This window comes from Danio aesculapii, chromosome 12 (genome assembly GCF_903798145.1).
Source record: "Danio aesculapii chromosome 12, fDanAes4.1, whole genome shotgun sequence".
NCBI classification, from domain to species: Eukaryota; Metazoa; Chordata; class Actinopteri; order Cypriniformes; family Danionidae; genus Danio; species Danio aesculapii.
In genome coordinates this window covers 28,832,614-28,852,812 of record NC_079446.1, presented here as the reverse complement: position 1 = coordinate 28,852,812, position 20,199 = coordinate 28,832,614, and the positions used below count along the sequence as shown (strand labels likewise).

Here is a 20,199-nt window from a genome sequence, read left to right as displayed (position 1 = left end):
AGGATTGTTGGCGACTGTACTGTATGGGTGTTGATGGCCAGATTGCGTAGCTATGCATGAACAAAGGAAAATTAAACCCTATAAAAAAAGATTTAAGACCTACAACACAATAATTCAGTAGATTTAAGAATTTTTAAGGCCTAAAATTTTGCTTTTAAGATTGAAGACATTTTAAAACTTTTTAGACCCCACAGATACTCTAAATATTTACTGACTTTCAATGTCTGGAACTGACCTTTTAAAATGTGATAATATTGCAGAGCCATGAGAAATGCTCAGTATAAAACATTTGAAAACATTTTCAATTTAAACAATGCTTTACAGTTTACTTGAATAATAAAGCATTACCGTCTTCTGTGATCGAGGAGGCAGTATGGTGACATTGGGGAACTTGGTCTTTCCTACCACAGTCTCAAAAATCAGCGCTTGCACGCTAAGATTATTAGCTGTGATACTGACAAAGTTTTGGTTGGTCAGGTTCATTTGGTGCTAGAGAATAGATAATAAATAGCATTACAAGCCTTGTATGTGGAAAAAAAGGTGCAATACAACAGACAAACCTTTGTGTCATTTATACATCGGATCACCTACCGTGACCACAATTTTAACGGAATCTGGAGTGAAATAGACCATGGATGACTGTAGTTCCACAGCTGACATATCCATGCTCCGGGGAAAGAGGAAAAACAGGATCAGTGAGCAGATCAGGAGGCAAAGCCCCACTGATATACACACATACAGCTTCCTGTGGGAGAATGTCAACACGAAGAACATTAATCCTGGAACTGATATTGCAGAAGTCTAAGCTGCATGTCATCATGATACTGACGTGTGATGAGGCTTCAGCCTTTGGTCACTGCAAGGAATGACGGCCACAAGTTGATTCTCCTGACCTAGAGATGTCAAGATAAGACAGACAGAATAAAAGTCTGTTTTTAAGAGCCAGAACTGTTTGTAACCAAATAGAAGGAAATATTTAACGTCACTGAAACTTGCCTCTCGGGATGCGTCCTGTGCCCTGGCAGGTAGGACACGGATCCGACTGTCCTTCCCCATTGATACTGCCATAGTCCAACCATTTGGAAAGCCTCCGTTTCTCTCCATTTTTATTTTGGGACATAATGTATTTCTGGAGAGGCGAAACTAAAGACCTCCACCTTGAACTATAAGAGAGTTTCATGAAGCTTATCTGTTGTATGTCTGACAAAAAGATGTTTGTTTGTGTGTGTGACAGTATTACTCTAGTTATATATTACAATATGACCCAAACTGACTTAATAAAAACACTGGTGGAGCTCTCACTGTAAAACAGTAAATGCCCTCAAGTGGACAATAAAGCTACCTAACAATAAAACACGAACAATAAAACTCCAAAGATCATTATAAAACAAATGACATAATTTGATCAAAAATCTTAAATGACACACTTTCTATGACCTCCTGTTTAAACATCCTGTTATGTTTTTTAGATACATTTCACTTTACTGTCATATTTATGCAGGTCAGCATACTCTCGGTTTTATATACACATCATTTTAAATTAAAGTGTCTTGGAAGAGTTCATATCTACACATTACACTGCTTACAAACTGTGACGCAAAGAACCGTCAGTTTAGAGTTGGCCATGATATTTCCTCTATATCAAAATAGCAAAGCAGTTGATGACTGTCAAAACAGTGAGCTCCCTAACTAGAAGACATCTAACAACTCTGACTCTAAACGCGTCTAGGTAAGCAACAAACCGAAACAAATACACACACAACGTCACACACAAATAGAGCCACTAAAACTGAAAATACTTAATGAAAATATAGTTCTGTTCCTTTAATCAACATAATGACACATCTCGTGTCATTATAACGTACTTAATATGTTTACGTCAAATCTCCGCACATTATTTCACCTACCGTCAATTCATTGAAACATTGTGGCTGCTATCTCGATTCACTCCTTTTCGCTGGTTAGGGTAATTCGTATTTAGGTTGTTTTGTAAGACAGCACATGCTACTCGCGAATGAACTTTAGAGTGCGCACTGCGCAGTCACTTACTTCCCTCTTTGATTCACCTCAGCTGTTTGGTGTCGCCCTCCGCTGGCCAGTTATTGCTTGCGGTTTGGTGCGCCCTTTTCATTCAAAAACCAAAACCAAAAATATACCTAGCTGTAGCAGCCTTGCTGTGGCATTCAAGGGTGTCACTGCAATTTTAACACCTCCGTTTTAACACGTTTCTCTCTTTTGTAGTTGCAGACACACCATCACTTTCTTTTGGAGAATATGGGAACGCAAAACATGCTGTATAAGGTTTCCTTACTATAAAAAATGATAGGTTAAACATGAGTGCATTATACATATACACAACCTATGCAGGGTGCGAATTACAGGGGTGTTGGGGGATTGACCCCCTTAAGGACGTCAAAACTAGATGGGGGGGGGGGGGGGGGGGGGGGGGCAGTCCTTTAATACTGAAAAATATTTCACTCTGATCTGTATAATTAAAATAATAGATAACATATATATACAATTGACCACCGGTATAACACCGCGGTAAAGTTAGTTTGACATTCATTAGACATTCATTTTCAAATCAATTAAATTCTTTGCTGATTGTATAATGGCGTCAATCAGTCTATTCGAGAAACAAGTCTGAAATTGGCAGACATCGTGTTCACAAGACCTTGTTTTCTTGTAAAATGGGTGTTTGTGTCTAGATTTAGAATGAAATAAAGTCAGATTAGACACATAGTTTGTAGTTTAACTTACTGTAACATCTGAAATAGCTAATCAGAGAATACCGTAGGTCAAATATCTCTCAAAAGGCTAAAAACTTAAATAAGCTTAGTTAATAAACTAGACGTAACTAAAAATAAATACATAAATGACTGAAGCATGTATTACACAAACTAACCGAAACAGTTGACTCCCCCTTGATCGTCAATTGCCATACTGCACCTATATCCATACGGGTTTTCAAAAGGAGCTACAATATTGACATAATATTGACTACATAGCCTACGTATTTTTGAACAAAAAATAATGTCTAATGAAATGTAATGATCATTTTTGGCATGATTTACAGAATACACCCATTAAAAAGTAACAGTGCAGCCCCAGAATATTAATTAATTGTAATTATAAATCTTTGTACTTGATTACTTTTGTTTTTAGTAATTTAAGGTATGATAAGACATAGTATGTTCACATTCTTTTATGTATTTTAATCTTGTTTTTTTTTTCTCATATAATCAAATTTTCACAAGCTTTTAGAAACATTAACTTTAATGTTTCTAAAAGGTTGTGAAAATGCCATTGTACCAGTTAAAGATGCGCAAGTATTGATATGATTAACGGTGCTTAAGTAATTGGTTATACAAATATATATTTCTATTTATTGTGGTTTATTAATCCAATAACACATATCAAAGAACAAAACAAAACACAAATCTGTGTTTAGTGAATCTGTGCTCGTTCGTGCCTCAAAAGAGGAAGCTGACTAGGAGAATAACTATTTTAACCTTTAGAACATTCCATTGTTTCAGCAGTTCAGATGTGTGTACATTAACCAAACGCTGTTCTGCAGACTGGGCAGATTTAGACAATAGCAAGAAGATCTGTGATTATGCGAAGAAAATAACTCAAAACACACCAGAAATGATCATGGAATGTTTTTTATTCACTGTGTTGGACACAAAAGCCATGTTGATAAGCCTTCAGTTCATAGTAATACATTGCACATGAGAATGACAAAGATGACCAAAAATCGGTGCCTATAGCAAAAACTTTGACCAATCAATCAATCACTGGTTGTGTTAAGCATGACTGAAAAACTCATTGCACATTCCTATAAGTTTGGTAGCCCAACACCTTAGTGTGACACATGAAGTAGTGTGATTTAAAATAAGATATACAAATATAAAGGTCACCGTGACATATAACAAAATCAACACAGGCTGTTCTTAATATACTGTAGCTTTCCTCTAAGAGGCAAAAGTGCTCAAACAAACCGAAACCCTCTGGTATTGTTTCAAATTAGTCCTCATATCTAATCAAGCAGTACAAAATTTACCTGAAGCCTACCTAACAGGTTAGTAGGGCACGCGCACTGAATAAAAGTAGCGTTAAGACTGCTTAAAGAGGGACAGTTCACCAAACAATGAAAATTTACTCACCATTTACTCACCCTCAAGTAGTTCCAAACCTTTACGAGTTTCTTTCTTTTGTTGAACACAAAAGAAGATATTTTGAAGAATGTTGGCCATTGAAAAAAAATATATATACTATGGGAGCAAATGACTACTGGATTTCAACATTCTTCAAAATATCTTCTTTTGTGTCCTAACAAAAATAAGAATCTGAAAAGGGTCTGAAACAAGCTGAGTAAATGATGAAATTGTCCATTTTTTAATAATGAAATTTCCCTTTGATAAACCTTGCGTATTTCCCCCATTCATAATGTCCTACAAACATGAAACTAAAAGTTTACAATCAAGTAATTGCATCATTGCAGCTACTGTCAGTTATAGTGATATAGTTCTCTCTTTTTCTTCTCCAGACTCTCTCAGCGGCGTTTCTCTTATTCTGACAGAAAGCTGCAACACAATGAAATCATTTACAATTCTTACACGTCGTTGAGGTCGCGGCGGTGCTTCTTAATGTCTTGAGATGTGCCATTCGCTGTCGGTCAACTGCACCAGCTCGTTGACCACATCAAGTAAGTTGTAGTGATGCTTTCTCAGCAGCCTCTGGTTGAGCGGCTGGTTGCTGAAGCCCATCTCCTGTAATACAGCCATTAATGAGGCGTCTTCACAGGCTGGGTCCACTTCAGGCCGCTGAAAGACAAGCATTCTGATGTTAGTGTTATGAAGGTCACAAAGGCTAAGTCCAGGAGTCACAGATAACCAAAAGTTCTCAAGGCTTGCATTATCTTAAATATTTAAATACAGTCAAATTATAGGCGCTGGTGTTTCCATTCAGATTAACCAGCGGCTGTGCACTCAGTCACCTAAACTAAATACTTCAGAGTTATAATATGCCTTTTATAAGCTTGCATTGCAGAAGTAGACAGTGCATTGTATTGCCATCCCATAAAAGGAACAAAATATATATAAAAATGTATTAAAAAACATATGACTGATGAGAAAACACATTTTTCTTCTTTTGTTGTTCCTCATATTTGAAAGTCACTTTGAATTAAAGCTACAAGCAGCAATGAAAGGACCTCGCACCCGGGCTCACCGGTGCCTAGTGGCCTTAGGTTGACAGAGAATAGCGGACAATAATAATTTAAGCTGATATATATATATATATATATATATATATATATATATATATATATATATATATATATATATATATATATATATATATATATATATATATATAAAAACCTTGAGAAAAATCACAGATTTATGCCATTTTTTATTCTGTCAGCAGGTGGCGCTATGACTGTTACTGAATATTGTCTTGGAATATTGAATCTGGCAGATCAGACATTGTGTGGCTGAATTATAAGTACTTCCTTCCCCATGGCGATACACTGAAATTTACCACGTATATCGCCAAGGCCTTTAGATGACAATACCCATTTTTGGTGTTGATCTGATTAAATCCCTAGGAGGAGTTCGTTAAGACACAACGCTTGGAAATAGCAAAATCCACACTTTGTCGGCAGAGTAATTTATAAATTATGTGACTTCCGGTCAGGTTTCCGATTTCGCACAAATTTTTGTATGTGTGCGTGAAACGTAGCTCGGTGGCCACTTCATCGAATGTTTATAGGTGGCGCTGTCGAGCCAATTTGCCACACCGAATTCTGAAGCTCATATCAAACAATAATTTTCACCACTTCTGGTGTGTGTTCAGAGTTTCATGAGTTTTCGAGTGCATTTAGACCCTCAAAATTCCCGCAATTAGGGGCAGAATAATAATGATAATAATAATAGGGTGTCACGGTGGCGCAGTGGGTAGCACAATCGCCTCATAGCCAGAAGGTTGCTGGTTCGAGCACCGGCTGGGTCAGTTGGCATTTTTGTATGGAGTTTGCATGTTCTCCCGGTGTTCATGTGGGTTTCCTCTGGGTGCTGTGGTTTCCCCCACAGTCCAAAGACGTGGTATAGGTGAAATGAATAAGCTAAATTGGCCGTAATGTATGTGTGTGAATGGGAGTGTATGGGTGTTTCCCAGTGTTGGCGGTTCGTTCCGCTGTGGTGACCCCTGATTAATATAGGGACTAAGCCGAAATGAAAATGAATGAATACTAATAAAAAACAGAGCGATTCCAATAGGGCCTACGCAACACCGGTGCTGTGTCCCCAATTAAAGTGTCTCCTAGATAAATGTAAATGCGACTACAACTAAAAAACCAAAACCAGAAGTGAAATAAATGTTAAGTGGAAAATTAAATATAAAAAAAATGTATTTTTACTAAAGATTAAGATTACTAAAATGAACACAAAGCTAAATTAAAACAAAAACTAAAATAAAAATAAATAAATATTTGAACAGAAATAATAAAATGATTAGATTATTAAAATCTAATACCACAAAATATGAAAACATTAAAAAACTTAATAATTATAAATGAAAACAGACAATAATTCTATAAAATACTAAAAGAGCACTGATCAGCAATATAGTACCCAAAAAGAAATGTGATCTGGTGTGTGTGTGTGCGTGTGTGTGTGTGTGTGTGTGTGTGTGTGTGTGTGTACGTGTGCGTGGTGTCAGACCTGTGCAGGTGTGCTCTGGCCTGTGAACAGTGCTTTATAAGCAGAAGCAGCTACAGACAGAGCTCCCTTCACCAGTCCCTCCGTCAGACCACCATTACGTGCCCTGCAGAACATCAAAAACAGGAACACAAGGTCATGCCCCAACAGTCTCGTGCCAACAAAACAAGAGGACATGAGAATTACTGTTAAGAATCAGTCATGCAGCAAAGCTATGAGGAAGAACAGCTGTAAGTGAACATGCATGACTCAATATGCCTAGACATTTCATGTGCTTATTTAAAGGGATTTAAAACATGTTATGTTAACCATATTATGAAAAAAAGAACAAAATGTGGTAGGCCACAGGATAGCATTTTTTGCGGAGCTACTTCCTCTTCTGCTGCATTTAAGTTTCAGTTTTAGCAATGGGTGGATTTGAAAACTACTTAAAACCAGAACCATCTCACTTTCCTATCCTGTTTGTATTATAAGTTTATACAGCAGTCAACATTTAAAGTGGATAAAAGCCTTTTATTAAACTTGTCCTATAAATAGATGTATATATATATATATATATATATATATATATATACACTACCTGACGAAAGTCTTGTCGCCTATTCAAGTTTTTAGGAACAACAAATATGAACTTTTCTTCTAGTTGATCAATTGGAATCAGAAGTGGCTTATATGAAAGGCAAAGGCCTCTAGATTACGCTTATTTTACCAAAATAAAATATGATCATGCCTTGATTTTTAATTATTTAAGTAGGATAGTAAGGCCAGACTTTGCTTAGACAAAACTCATGTCATTTAACAGAAATAATGTACAGTATAGAATATAAAGTCATGGTGCAGTGGAAAAAGAATTAATATTGTGTATGACTCCCATGAGCTTGGACGACTGCATCCATACATCTCTGCAATGACTTAAATAACTTATTAATAAAGTCATCTGGAATGGTAAAGAAAGCGTTCTTGCAGGACTCCCAGAGTTCATCAAGATTCTTTGGATTCATCTTCAATGCCTCCTCCTTCATCTAAACCAGATATGCTCAATAATGTTCATATCTGGTGATTGGGCTGGCCAATCCTGGAGCACCTTGACCTTCTTTGCTTTCAGGAACTTTGATGTGGAGGCTGAGGTATGTGAAGGAGCGCTATCCTGCTGAAGAATTTGCCCTCTCCTGTGGTTTGTAATGTAATGGGCAGCACAAATGTCTTGATACCCCAGACTTTTGATGTTGAATGTAACCCCAACCCCATGATTTTTTCTTCACCAAACTTGACTGATTTCTCTTAGAATCTTGGGTCCATGCGGGTTCAAATTGGTCTTCTGCAGTATTTGTGATGATTTAGATGCATCTCAACAGAGGATTAATCGGAGAAATCTACCCTCTGCCACTTTTCCAAATGATCAACAAGCTGTCAAGTTATTTTTTGTTGCACTTACAACTGGGTTCGATGACAAGACTTTTGGCAGGTAGTGTACACCTTTTTGACTTCAAAACCTGATTTCATTTCAAAATGTTTATGAAACATCTGAGCACAACAAATATCAGATTAACTGAGTCGTACTGTTTTAATCCATTTTGAACTTTAACATTTGCTGTTCACCTTTTGCACCAAATACACTGTACTACACAAACACACTGGCACAGTGTCAATATATTTATCCTGAGGACGTCAACACATGTTCTGCCATTCCCTCTGCAACTGAACCCAGTTCAACAAAAACAATCCAAAGCTCTGAAATACGCCAAGTATTCTAATCATTTTGGCCACTGCTGTGAAAGTAATGGAATGTAATGCATGCAAGCACAACGAAAAGCAAATGAAGTGGCTATGTTGTTATACCGGGGATCCTGGGGGCCACAGGTCTCAAAGGCACTGACAGGGGCCTCTAAATGAGCTGATCTGCAACCTAGGACAAAGAAGAGACATACACATACTTTAAGATGGCTCAAAGCTGAACAACCTGTTTATCAAGAATTTATCAGAATTATCAGCCCCCCTTTGACTTTTTTTTCTTTTTTTTAAATATTTTCCAAATAATGTTTATCAGAGCAAGGACATTTTCACAGTATGTCTGATAATATTTTTTCTTTTGGAGAAAGTCTTATTTGTTTTATTTCAGCTAGAATAAAAGCAGTTTTTAATTTTTTTAAAACCATTTTAAGGTCAAAATTATTAGCCCCTTTAAGCTATATATTTTTCAATAGTCTACAGAACAAACCATCGTTATACAATAACTTGCCTAATTACCCTAACCTGCCTAGTGAACCTAATTAACCTAGTTAAGCCTTTAAATGTCACTTTAAGCTGTATAGAAGTCTAGAAAAATATCTAGTAAAATATTATTTACTGTAATCATGGCAAAGATAAAATAAATCTGTTATTAGAAATGAATTATTAAAACTATTATGTTTAGAAATGTGTTAAAAAAATTCTCTCTGTTAAACAGAAATTGGGGAAAAAATAAATAGGGGGGCTAATAATTCTGACTTCAACTGTATATATATATATATATATATATATATATATATATATATATATATATATATATATATATATATATATATATAAACTTAAATTACTTAATTTCAGGATAGCACTACAACAACAACAATAATACATCATGTTTTCATTTATTCTATATAAAAAAATTTCCAGGACTGAGTCTAGCAGACAAGAAATCTCACCGCTTGAGTCATCCTCGTGTTGGCATGAGGTGTTCTCATCCACTGGTCCTGACTCAACATCATGAGATCTCACTGATCTGCAAAACAAGCATGAAGCCTTGAAAACGAATGGAATGGTCCATCTAGCGTGACAGTACACTCCCTCTGCATTATTAACTGATTCATTCACATCCAGAATTTAAATTTCTTGATCATTTCATCATCCCTTGTCATCTATAATGTTCATGCCTTTGTTTATTCATTCATAAAGGAATTAAGGATTTTGAGGAAATCATTCCATGATTTTTCTCCATACAGCAGATATCTATGGTGCTCAGTGCAGTTTGAAAGGGTCAAACTATCCCAGCAAAAAAAATAAGGGCTTTGCTTAAACAATCTGATGTCTTATTTAATAAAAGAGTTAATTTGCATACTGTTTAAGCTCGTCTTGCACTTACTACTTTGTAAGAATGTAAGGTTTTGTGGTTTAAAAAGTATAAACAATTTCTTTTTTTAAGTAAATGAACCAAACATTTTGCTAGGCAAGAGACATGTTCCACAGCTGGGAGTCCTTTGAAGTTACACTATAAGTCCAGCTATATGGAGATGAACATTCTTGAATGGTTTTCTCAAAAAACAAAACAAAAACAAGGGTTGACAATGACATTTACTCATATCTGAATTATCAGGAAATTTTCATTCTGGAAGTGAACTAACCCTTTACCCTGCAGTTTCTCAGAATGTTTTTAACCTGTGTGTTCGGAGAGACGGGGGTGGTGACAGAGCGACGGGCACAGGAACCATCTCTGGAATCAGAGGAGGAGTGTCCAGTATCTGAGAGGTGGACAGCATCCGGTTCAGGCTGTTGTGAAGAACTGCGACAGGGCTTGGCTCTTCATTCTCTCCTTCAGCCGTGCTTGGGTTTTGCGGTGCCTCTGGCCCGTTGGCAAGAGGCACTGCAGCCTGGGACATTGCTGAGCTATACATCGATTCTCCCAGGGGCCTGGAAGTATCGAAGCAGTCAGGCAGGATGACAATGTAGTCCTCAGATGAGGCAGAGGACACCTGGCTGCTCACCTCATCCCACTCTCCTGCTTCTTCCTCTTTTTCCTGCTCATTTTCACGTCCCTTTTGTTCCGCTTCCTCTTCGTTCTCGTCCTGTGCAGCTGGGTCGGTGTAGAGGTTTTCATTTGAGCCAATCAATGCCTCTGTAAAGACTGCACAAATAGCACAAAATGTGAACTGAAAGAAGGTGCTGCTTGAGCAAAAAAACGGTTTATTTTTAGCAAGCCCAAGTGCAAGCTCTTTCAGTATGCCAGCTTAACCCTCGTGCATCCTTATTGACATTTTTGTCTTTTTCATTTCATTTTTCTGACTATTTTGGCAGTATTAATACTAAAAGATATAGTTTTATGGGTGTATTTGAAATTTAAACTAAGGATGTCCAGATCCAACATGTGATCGGAAATCGGGACTCGATCAGAACCAGACGTTACCTCACGATCAGAACTCGAGAATATATATATATACTCATTATGTTTTACCACATCAATAGTTATGCGGTGGCACAGAGTTAGACCTCTTTCTTGACTTCACACAGAAACAGCAACGCGTGCGCTATGACACCACTTTGTTGCAACTATTAGTTAAATGCCGTAGTAGAACACGGAAGCAGCTTGTATGTCTGCAGTCTGGAGGTATTATAAAGTTGATGAGACTTTTTAGTGCCGTTGCAAACATTCTTGATGAGAACAAAAACAGGCTCAAACCTGACAAGGTAGAGAGGTAGAGTTTTCATTAAGATAAACATACATTTCCTTTTGTGAAACTTACTACTGTGATGACAGTAAGAGTTAGGAGTGCAGTTCCTAAAAGAACAATACTGGCTGTGCAAACACTGTGGCACTTTTATTTTATTATTTGTTGTTTACTTGCCTGCCGGGTACTTTAAGTTGAAGTGCTATTTGTTTTTATATTAGATTTACTGTTGCACTTAAGACCAAAAGTGAAGAATTGATGTTATTTATTACTTGATTGTTCAAGCTACCTCACAGAAGTGTTCTGTTTGCTCACAGAGTTGTTGAATGTTAAACTAAGGTGAATTAAAGAAAACATAAGGAGCATCCTGGATCTGTTTCTTTGCTCTTGTTTATTCTTTTTTTATGTATTATAGAAGTATCAGATCAGGTCTCGGTATCGGTAGATACTCAAAATCAAATGACTCGGGACTTGAGAGCAAAAAAACCTGATTGGGACATCCTTAATTTAAACCCTTATTTTCTTTCAGAAATGTGTTTTACATTAAGTACAAACAATAGTTTAAGACAAAACACTAACAGACAAAAATGTCCCCGCTGAAACACAAAAAGGCTCATTTTCATCCCAGCACCAATAGCGCAAAAAATTTGTACATTCTTTGTTAAATGCCACGATTTTGTAATAAATATTAGAATATGATCCCATTTATGATGCTTTATGTTGTCCTCTTTTGACTCAGGTGTAACTTTTTGAAATTGATGTACAAGTGTTAGAGAACTGTAAATGTGCTCAGGAACTTGTGGTGAGGCTGTGCATTGAATGTAATAGGAGTGTAAATTATATTCAGTTTGCTTCAAAAGACCTTAACGTATCGTTAAAAGCTACAAGTATTAATTTAGTTTCACCTGTTAACATTTACAAACATATACAATATACACTACATATTTGAAAAGCTATAATGGGGTACTTTAAGTAACAGTGACAAGAAAAAAAGGCATGCAGACCTGGAAAGACAGGTTCCTCTGTTATGATTGGTTTTGACACAGGAACTGGAGCCTCAGGCCTGTTTATGACTGGTCTGTCATTCTTCACCAGTAATGATCTCTCCTTAAAGCGAACAGGATCTGGAACTGCAAAATAGGAAGGCAAAATTAAGAAAAAAAGGCCTGCCAAATATGTGTTTTTGTAAGCAGAATTCCAGCAGAAGCTCACCCTCGTGCCTCCTCAGACTGGGCCGAGCTCTGCGTTGAGGTTTGCGTTCTGGTTCCTCCTCGAGAGTCAGAGAGCGAATCACAGTCTCACACACAAACTGAGTGCCACTGATGTCTTCGTCTCCTTCCTCATTGCCTGGAACATCCAGAAGCTCATTTTGTCTCTGAGGCTGCAGAACTAACAGAGAATAAGTCGTGTCAGTACGTAGTTCACTAGTAACATGTTCATAATCAGTTCAGGAAGGCATTCATCCACAAAAGCCGTTAACAGATCTAAAAATCTGCATGGGATAAAACTAAAATTGCAAGGGATAAAACTTAATCTGCCTTGAATTATTTGTACTGGTCCTGAGCATTTATTTGATAAGAATACAGACAGAATTTATTAGGGGAAAACATTTAACTATAGTTATTCTGATCATTTCATCTGTATTATAATTTAAAACAAGCTTGTATTTCAAATAATCATGCTTTTTAAGTACTTGATAATGGGAACTACATAGGAACTAAATGATCCTGCAACTATATTGGCTGTTTAGACAGCAGATATCTGTAGTTTGTGTTAGACATCCGTACAATACAGTAATTCAAAATTCACATGAACATGTTCTAACCTTGAATTTTCTTCCTGCATGAACGTCCAACTTCAACTTTGCTTTGTCCTGTTCCGTGCTTCCCAAACAAAGCTCCATGGTGAAGAGTTGGAGATACGCAGGAGGTGATATCTGAGAAGATTACACAATTACTCTAAAAATGAGGCCAGACTAATTACACACATGACACTGAGGAACAGACCCTGAGGATTAATTACATAATCATGACCAGAATGAAGCCTTACCAGATGGAGCATTGGCTGGGACTTTCTCCAATTCTTGCACAATGTTTATATCCAGTAACTCAAAGGACAGCAGATCCTGGACAACAACAAGACTTTGGACATTAGTCAGTCATAGAATAAATAAATGTTGTGCCTTCGCATCTGATAACGCATACCTGTGCTGTCAGCAAGTCCACAGAGGGGATGCAGAATTCTCTCCTAGAGCTGGCAGACACTTCACAGTCTCTGGTGCCTGACCAGAACATGCCGTCTTTCCCCATTAGACACAGATCAGTCCGCTGTATAGTGGTAGACAAAATATTTGATTACTATATTTACACTACTGAAACAACCGTAGGTGTGATGGTGCATTGCTGAGCTGAGACAATAAACCAATGCATTGTGAATTGAGATATTCCTTACACATTCAACTTGAACCAAATTTTAAGAGTGTTCATAGTGAGCCATGTTTACATTAATCTTGTGGCATTGTGCAAGTACGTTTAACTCGAGCTCTCTTTTTCGTGAGCACCTGAGCATGCGCTGACAAACTCGCCTAGAGATTCATCTCCAAGTTCCAAAGAGAACCACGATACATTCGGAAAATCTAAGAATCTATTCATGAATACATCAGTTTATTGTCCTAACCCTAGTGCATTGGGTTAAAGTTGACTCACCAGTGATTTGCTGCAGTGGATGCTGGGTTTCTGCCCTGTGCTTGGCACCACCACAATGCTACACCACACTCTGGGCCCAAACTGCACACCACAATGTGCCAGGCGCCAGTGAGACGTGTAGGTGCCCTCCAGCAGTGGTGCCACAAACGCCACACTCACCACGCCAACCTGCCCCGGCTGCAGAAAGGGCACTGCGACCTCTTTTTGCTCTCGTGATCCCAGGGTCAGGTTGCCCCACATGAATTTCAACTAAAAAGACAGACACGAGCACACTTGCAAACGGAGGCCACAAAGATGCATCAAAACATCACAGTGAGGGTCTTAGAAAGTACCTTGGTGTCGGAGGTCCAGCTGATGTTGCCAGTGTTCCTCATCTTCCAGTACTTGATGAACTTGGTGCCTGGCTCCAGACAAGTGCCATCTGGTAGATTCTCATCCAGAAACAAGGCAGTCATTGTGGGCACCAAGGTGGAGCCGGAGACCTTGGGACCCCTGGTTTGAGTGCACAGAGGATCGTCAGAACAGCTTTGTTTCAGCGTCTGTCTTTTCCTTGAAGTTCATATCAAAAAAGTACAAAAAAGGACGTAATACATAAAGGCAGCGGGTGCTATTTTGAGGTAGTTCCATCCATTTGCCAGCGATAACTCAACTATAACAGACAATGTGATAAATCTTGATAATGTTTGTTCTGGGCTGGGTAGGGAGGTCACCCAGCCCTGACCCCTCTCAGTGTGGCCCTTACTCTGGACTGGAAGTTTGAGGGTCTGGGCACAGGGCCGGAGCTGGGGCTGGTCCTGCACCGAGAGATGGAGCGGGAGCGGGGGCAAGGCCTGAGGTGCTGGTCCCATTGGAGGCTCCACTCCACAGCAGACCTCTCTTCTCCAGCCTCAGCTTCTTCTTGATCTCCTTCACCTCAGCCTTCAGCTGCCTCCGCTCTGCTTTCAGACGCTGCCTCTCCGCCTTTCTCACCGTCCTGTCACCCCGCCTCAGAAACCTGAATACAACACCGAAAAATGAATTCAATTCCGTTAACAAATATAATCAATGATCGCTCTAAACAACACGTAAGGTTAAGCAGAAAATTCACAACATCTTGAGCACAGAGTGTTTATTTTGGCTTGCCTGGGTTCTGGGGTAACTCCACGTTCAGGGACAGACAGAGGAGTCCTTGTTCTCTTTAGGTTGTGGCTGGGATCGTGTTTATGACTGCATGGCTCGCATAAGATGCAAGATGGACAAACACTGCACATAGGAGAAGGGAAGTGTTTATATTGAACAGCCATTCATTTTCTCAAATAGTGTGTGATTAGAATATATCATAATATCATAAATACATGCTCTATTAACTCAAGACTCCAACTAATTCAATATAAAGTAGTACATCGGCTTCATTATTCTAGGGTTAAGCTTAATAAATTCTACCCCTCTATCTCTTCTAAATGTAACAAATGTGAATCTGCGGAAGGCTCCTTAGGACATCTTTTTTGGTCATGCCCAAAACGTTTTGAGTTTTGGAGCAAAATTTTCAGCTCTACTCCAAGCCTTATTCTTGTGACCTCGCCCCTGATCCAGTTTTTGGTTGCAGTCATCAAATTAAAAAAGCTGTCCAATATGGAATGGTGATAGCTATAAAAATTATGCCTTGTCTATGGAAAAAGGCATCAAAACCACTTTTTAAATCCTGGCTTTCAGAATCTTCTAGCACTTTACATTTAGAGAGACTTAGACTCAATCTATCTGATAACATTGCTGGCTTCGAAGCCACCTGGAAACCCTTTTTTAATTATCTGTCAAATGACAAGAATGATAGTTTAAAGGTATAACCCTGTCATCGTCTGCAGGATCACCATATTGCCTGTGCCCACTGGCCTAGATATACAGTTGAAGTCAGAATTATTAGCCCCCTTTAAATTTTTTTCTTTTTTAAATATTTCCCAAATGATGTTTTACAGAGTAAGGAAATTTTCACACTGTCTGATAATATTTTTTCTTCTGGAGAAAGAATTTTTTTTAAAAGCCATTTTAAGGACAAAATTATTAGCCCCCTTAAGCTATATATTTTTTTCAATAGTCTACAGAACAAACCATGGTTATACAATGAATTGCCTAATTACCCTAACCTGCCTAGTTAACCTAGTTAAGACTTTAAATGTCATTTTAAGCTGTATAGAAATGTCTTGAAAACGATCTAGTAAAATATTATTTACAGTCATCCTGGAAAAGATCAAATAAATCAGTTATTAGAGATGAGTTATATAAACTATTATGTTTAGAAATGTGTTGAAAAAAATCTTCTCTCGGTTAAACAGAAATTGGGGAAGAAATAAACAGGGGTGCTAATAATTCAGGGTGCTAATAATTCTGACTTCAACTGTATATGTGTAACATTGTTGACCCATGTGCAATACTGGAGGAACTGATGTAATAATGGTTTTAAAAGCTATTTTCCCTGTTTTTCTTTTTTGGCATTTCTTTTCTGTCTTTATAATTGTTGTTGCTTTTTATATTGCTCTGTGTTGCTTTAAGGTCAAAATAAAAATATAATACTCAAAAAAGATTACTAAAACATTACACATTTTAGGTAATGTAATCTGTCTGATTCGTTTTAGATTACTTTTTTATATTATAAGCTCTATTTTTGGCCATTTTCTAACTTCATTGGATGGGGCAGTTCAAATCAAGAAACTGGAAATACTATAAAGCCAAACAAAAAGCAAACAAATTATGTTACCATTAACTGATTATAGGCAATTGATGTAGATTCCACCCTTTTCCCCAAAAAATGAATGTACATAAATTTCCATTTAGTTGGCTTAGATTACAAATATAAAAAAATAAGGAAAAATTTATAAATTATGAAGACTTATCTGCCACTGTGTTAATTCCATGTAATCAATAAATATATAACTCAAGAGTTATGACCATTTTAAATGTAAAATAATCTTAAGTTTTTACTTATTTAAATCTGATTATTTAATTCAGTTTGCTTTCCTGAGTACTACCTAGCACAGGTTATTAGTCAATATTCTCAAATCTTTAGGACATTCTCACCTGCACTGATATCCTCCCCCAGTGGCTGGTCCTTTGCAACTACTGCAATTTGGAGTTGAGCTAGAAGCCCTCAGTGTGGTGGAGCTGACTGGTTTCTGTGTGCCAGAGGTGCTTGGTTCTTCTGCAGGAGGATCTGAGGCTCTGTGTGTGCAACACTGGCCAGAAAACTCACTACACATCCTGTCCACCACCTCCCTTACCACTTGATCTTTGAACTACAATGGGAACAATTTGGACCAGATTAAACAAGTAATGGGTTTAATATGAAATGTAATTTGGTGCATTTTAATTATATGCAAAACTAAGGTTATCAAAGCAAGATCTATTAAATCATTTTTTAAGACACAGTACCCTGTCCATGTAGGATTTAAACCAAGTGGGGACTGCTTCTTCTTCAGTTTTCATCCCTTTGTTTTCTTTGGGCACAGCCTGCTTATGAAAACCAGGAAGAGAAACACATTTTCTCAATCTGAAAACATCTTGCTCTGCAATAAGCCCCGCCCACTAATATTTTACAACATTTTTTTAACAATATCTGCATGAACTGATAAACAACTCACACCTACAGTTAATAATAAGTGTGCACTCCCCTTGCAAAATAGGCAGAATATTAATCATTTTTGCAAAGGAAGAGGGATTTTTAAAATTGAATGCTATTTATTTAGTATGGTCCTAAATATGCCATTTCACACAGATGTAAATTGCCTTTTGCTGTTAGTCATTAGCATGTACTTTTTTCAAAGTGGAAAAATAATAATAATTGCATTTATGAACAGTTTAAATACTGAAGAATCTTAGCAATGTGTGCTGCTACCTGGACGATTCATTACTTGTTTGTGAAGCTTGTTCAAGAATCCCTTGTTTGTCATGAGCAGTTAAATTCTTCAGAAAGATCCTCAAGGTCCAACACATTCTTTTCTTTTCTGTCATCTTGTCTATATATGAATACTTTACAAACAGTGACTGATTTTGAGCTCAGTATTTTCACACTAATTATAATTTATTAACTGAGAGACATACTGTGTATTCATCTAGACGCGAGTGCAAACGGGAGTGTACAGTTTAATGCTGGTCTAGTTTAAACATCATATTTGTATATAAATCTGCCCTTCAAAACTACATAATTTGCTTGCATAAAATATTTTCCAGCAGAAAAATAATTAATTGAGCCTGACCTTCTAATTTAAGCTCAAAGAGCCCTAAGAAGGCATAGTGTTGCCTTTGAATTGTTTTCAAATTTTGAAATATTTGTATATAAATTTGTCCTGATGTGAAAAAACTGCACATGATGCAAGAAAGAAGACAAATAATGTTCAGAAGCTTTCTGCAGTTTAACTATTCAGGACAAACAAGCAACTCATAAACATCTATCAGATCAATAAAAAAGGACATCATCCATTTAATGATAAATAATATTAAGATTTGAGTGCATGTAAACGTTTGAACAGTGTCATTTTTTAGATGAATGTATTATTTAGTCTTAAAGAATGCGTCAACATTTAATATGTAAAATCACTAATTCATATATATAATAACAATATATTTATATAGTAATATAAAATATAAAGTTTTCCTATTTTGTTAAAATTACATTTTGATATTTTGCAAAGGGTTGGTAAAACTTTGTACAGAACTGTATAAATAAAAGATTGCAAAGTGCTTACCGAGTCCCGCTCGGGGGTCACCTGGGTCTCTTTGTCTGCCATCTTGACTCTAGCTCGATATGGCGGAGCTGGTCTGGGGTCTATCTTTAGTTCCTTCAGCTCTGCCTTAACTGCACCACCCTCTGCCTGACCCTTCATCTTATAGACATTCATGTGGAGCTGATTGGCTTGCTTAAACGCACTCTAAATTAAAAATACATTTATTGGTTAAAGCCTTGAGATTTTTTTAAATTGTGATCATTATAATGATAATTTAATACAGAATGGGGCTTGTTAAGCTTTGACTCATAAATCACACACACATACACAAAACTGAATTGTTTGATGTTCTTACCTTTAGAGCTTCTGTATATTCATCTGTGATGTTGTCAAATAATAAAATATATATTTTACATTAATTTTCATATCAATAATATTTCAACATTTCCAGTTATTTGGTGAAAACACTAATTGAAATTATATTACATACCTTGACTGTTTATGCACACCTGTAAAGAAAAATAAAACAATAGAATTGTAACAACTTTTCCAACTCATATCCATATGCTTAAGGAATGAAACATCAATGTAATTTGAAAAATAATAATACAAATACGATAAAAATCCGTCATTAAACTGTTATTATTTACCTCCTCGTTGTCCTCGTCAAAATATTTCACTTGAAAATGGCTCAAGCCGAATGTAGTTTTAATCTATAAGTTATGAAAAAGAAAATGTAAAGAAGGCACAGGAAGATTACAACGAGAACGATATTCTGCATCGTTAGTGTTTATTTACAAGCTGTCATCTGATTTATGGCCGAACAGAAAGGTCAAGAGCAAATGATAAATATTGCTGCTATTTACATCACTGAGGATTTTATTTTAAAAAGACACAGCTAAGATATATGTTAAGATATAATTTCTATGACAGGATTAAAAGATTTGCCTGTACGTTAATCGTTTAATAGCTCCCGGTTAAAGGTTTGTTTATGTAGGCCTCAGCTACGGCCTTGTAGGACCAAGAAATGTAAACGTCCCCACATAAACGCCACCCAGCAAGGCTTAATGACTCCTTACCCAGGCCTCCACAGTCTCCCACTGTGCTTTGTTCGTGTCCAAGACTGGAAATTTCTTCACGTTGCCCCTAAAGTTCACTTTGACAGTGATGGGGAGGTTCATGACTGTGAGCCAGAGTCAACGGAAGCGGTTGATTCGGGGATATGATGCTCTAAATGCCCGTGGTGCTGTCAACACTGTGAGACTTGTCTTTTGCGTTCTTGTTTACATCGCTAGATTCCGACACGCCCCCAATGTACGTCACAGGAAGTGTCTCAGATTTGCTTACGTTCGAACAAAATATTTGTATTATTTTTCACCAAATATCAAAATATTAAATTGTTCAAAGGCAAGCGAAAGCGTTTAATTGTATTTGTAAGTAATTATATTGTGATTTCATCAAATAATTTATGTACAGAGAGAAATATGACGCAGGCATGCGCTTCACTCTTTTCCAAGTCGTCAAGAACATAGATATATCAAAATACATAGATACCGTTTTAAAAGCGATATTCACGTCAGGGATCAGATTTACCTTTTAAAGAGAGAGGGAGAAAGAAAATGTGTAGCCCATAATGTCAAACTCTATTATTAGTGTT

At 37.1% G+C, this 20,199-nt stretch overlaps 2 protein-coding genes across 6 annotated transcripts in view; both read right to left on the bottom strand.

The window, feature by feature from the left end:
- tmem106a (transmembrane protein 106A) overlaps nt 1–2,061 on the bottom strand; it is a 7,127-nt gene extending 5,066 nt beyond the window's left edge. The window contains exons 1-5 of one of the 2 annotated variants that reach the window (XM_056469261.1): nt 1,908–2,061; nt 997–1,163; nt 830–893; nt 592–745; nt 349–489 (exon numbers count right to left, since the gene is read on the bottom strand). In XM_056469261.1, coding sequence (XP_056325236.1) covers nt 349–489; nt 592–745; nt 830–893; nt 997–1,120 — 483 coding nt within the window. In that variant the 5' untranslated portion in view covers nt 1,121–1,163; nt 1,908–2,061. The remainder of the gene's footprint in view (nt 1–348; nt 490–591; nt 746–829; nt 894–996; nt 1,164–1,907) is intronic. The other variant, XM_056469262.1, reaches the window with a different exon arrangement.
- A 1,588-nt stretch (nt 2,062–3,649) lies between these two features.
- Nucleotides 3,650–19,839, bottom strand: nbr1a (NBR1 autophagy cargo receptor a). 4 transcript variants are annotated; one of them, XM_056469257.1, is made up of 21 exons: nt 19,622–19,839; nt 19,193–19,255; nt 19,033–19,051; nt 18,898–18,920; nt 18,564–18,746; nt 17,251–17,331; nt 16,900–17,114; nt 14,971–15,090; nt 14,591–14,842; nt 14,181–14,397; nt 13,849–14,097; nt 13,348–13,470; nt 13,193–13,268; nt 12,969–13,079; nt 12,356–12,532; nt 12,148–12,273; nt 10,137–10,602; nt 9,407–9,483; nt 8,562–8,628; nt 6,726–6,828; nt 3,650–4,826 (listed from the first exon to the last, which is right to left on the bottom strand). In XM_056469257.1, the coding sequence occupies exons 1-21, from the start codon at nt 19,721–19,723 to the stop codon at nt 4,647–4,649; spliced, it is 3,030 nt and encodes a 1,009-aa protein (XP_056325232.1). In that variant the 5' UTR covers nt 19,724–19,839; the 3' UTR covers nt 3,650–4,646. The 4 variants fall into 4 exon arrangements, with proteins under 4 accessions (XP_056325232.1, XP_056325234.1, XP_056325233.1 ...); XM_056469259.1 differs by having other exon boundaries at nt 14,181–14,340; XM_056469258.1 differs by having other exon boundaries at nt 17,251–17,328.
- Between the last annotated feature and the right edge of the window lie 360 nt (nt 19,840–20,199).

What these genes read in the sequence shown, in the direction of transcription:
- nbr1a (XM_056469257.1), bottom strand. Translation starts at nt 19,723, where the DNA reads ATGAACCTCCCCATCACTGTCAAAGTGAACTTTAGGGGCAACGTGAAG. An exon ending in AGAGGAACCTGTCTTTCCAG is followed by an intron (nt 10,603 to 12,147) that starts GTCTGCATGCCT and finishes CTATTTGTGCAG; the next exon opens with TCTTTACAGAGGCATTGATT. An exon ending in GCCAGAGCACACCTGCACAG is followed by an intron (nt 4,827 to 6,725) that starts GTCTGACACCAC and finishes CTTGTCTTTCAG; the next exon opens with CGGCCTGAAGTGGACCCAGC.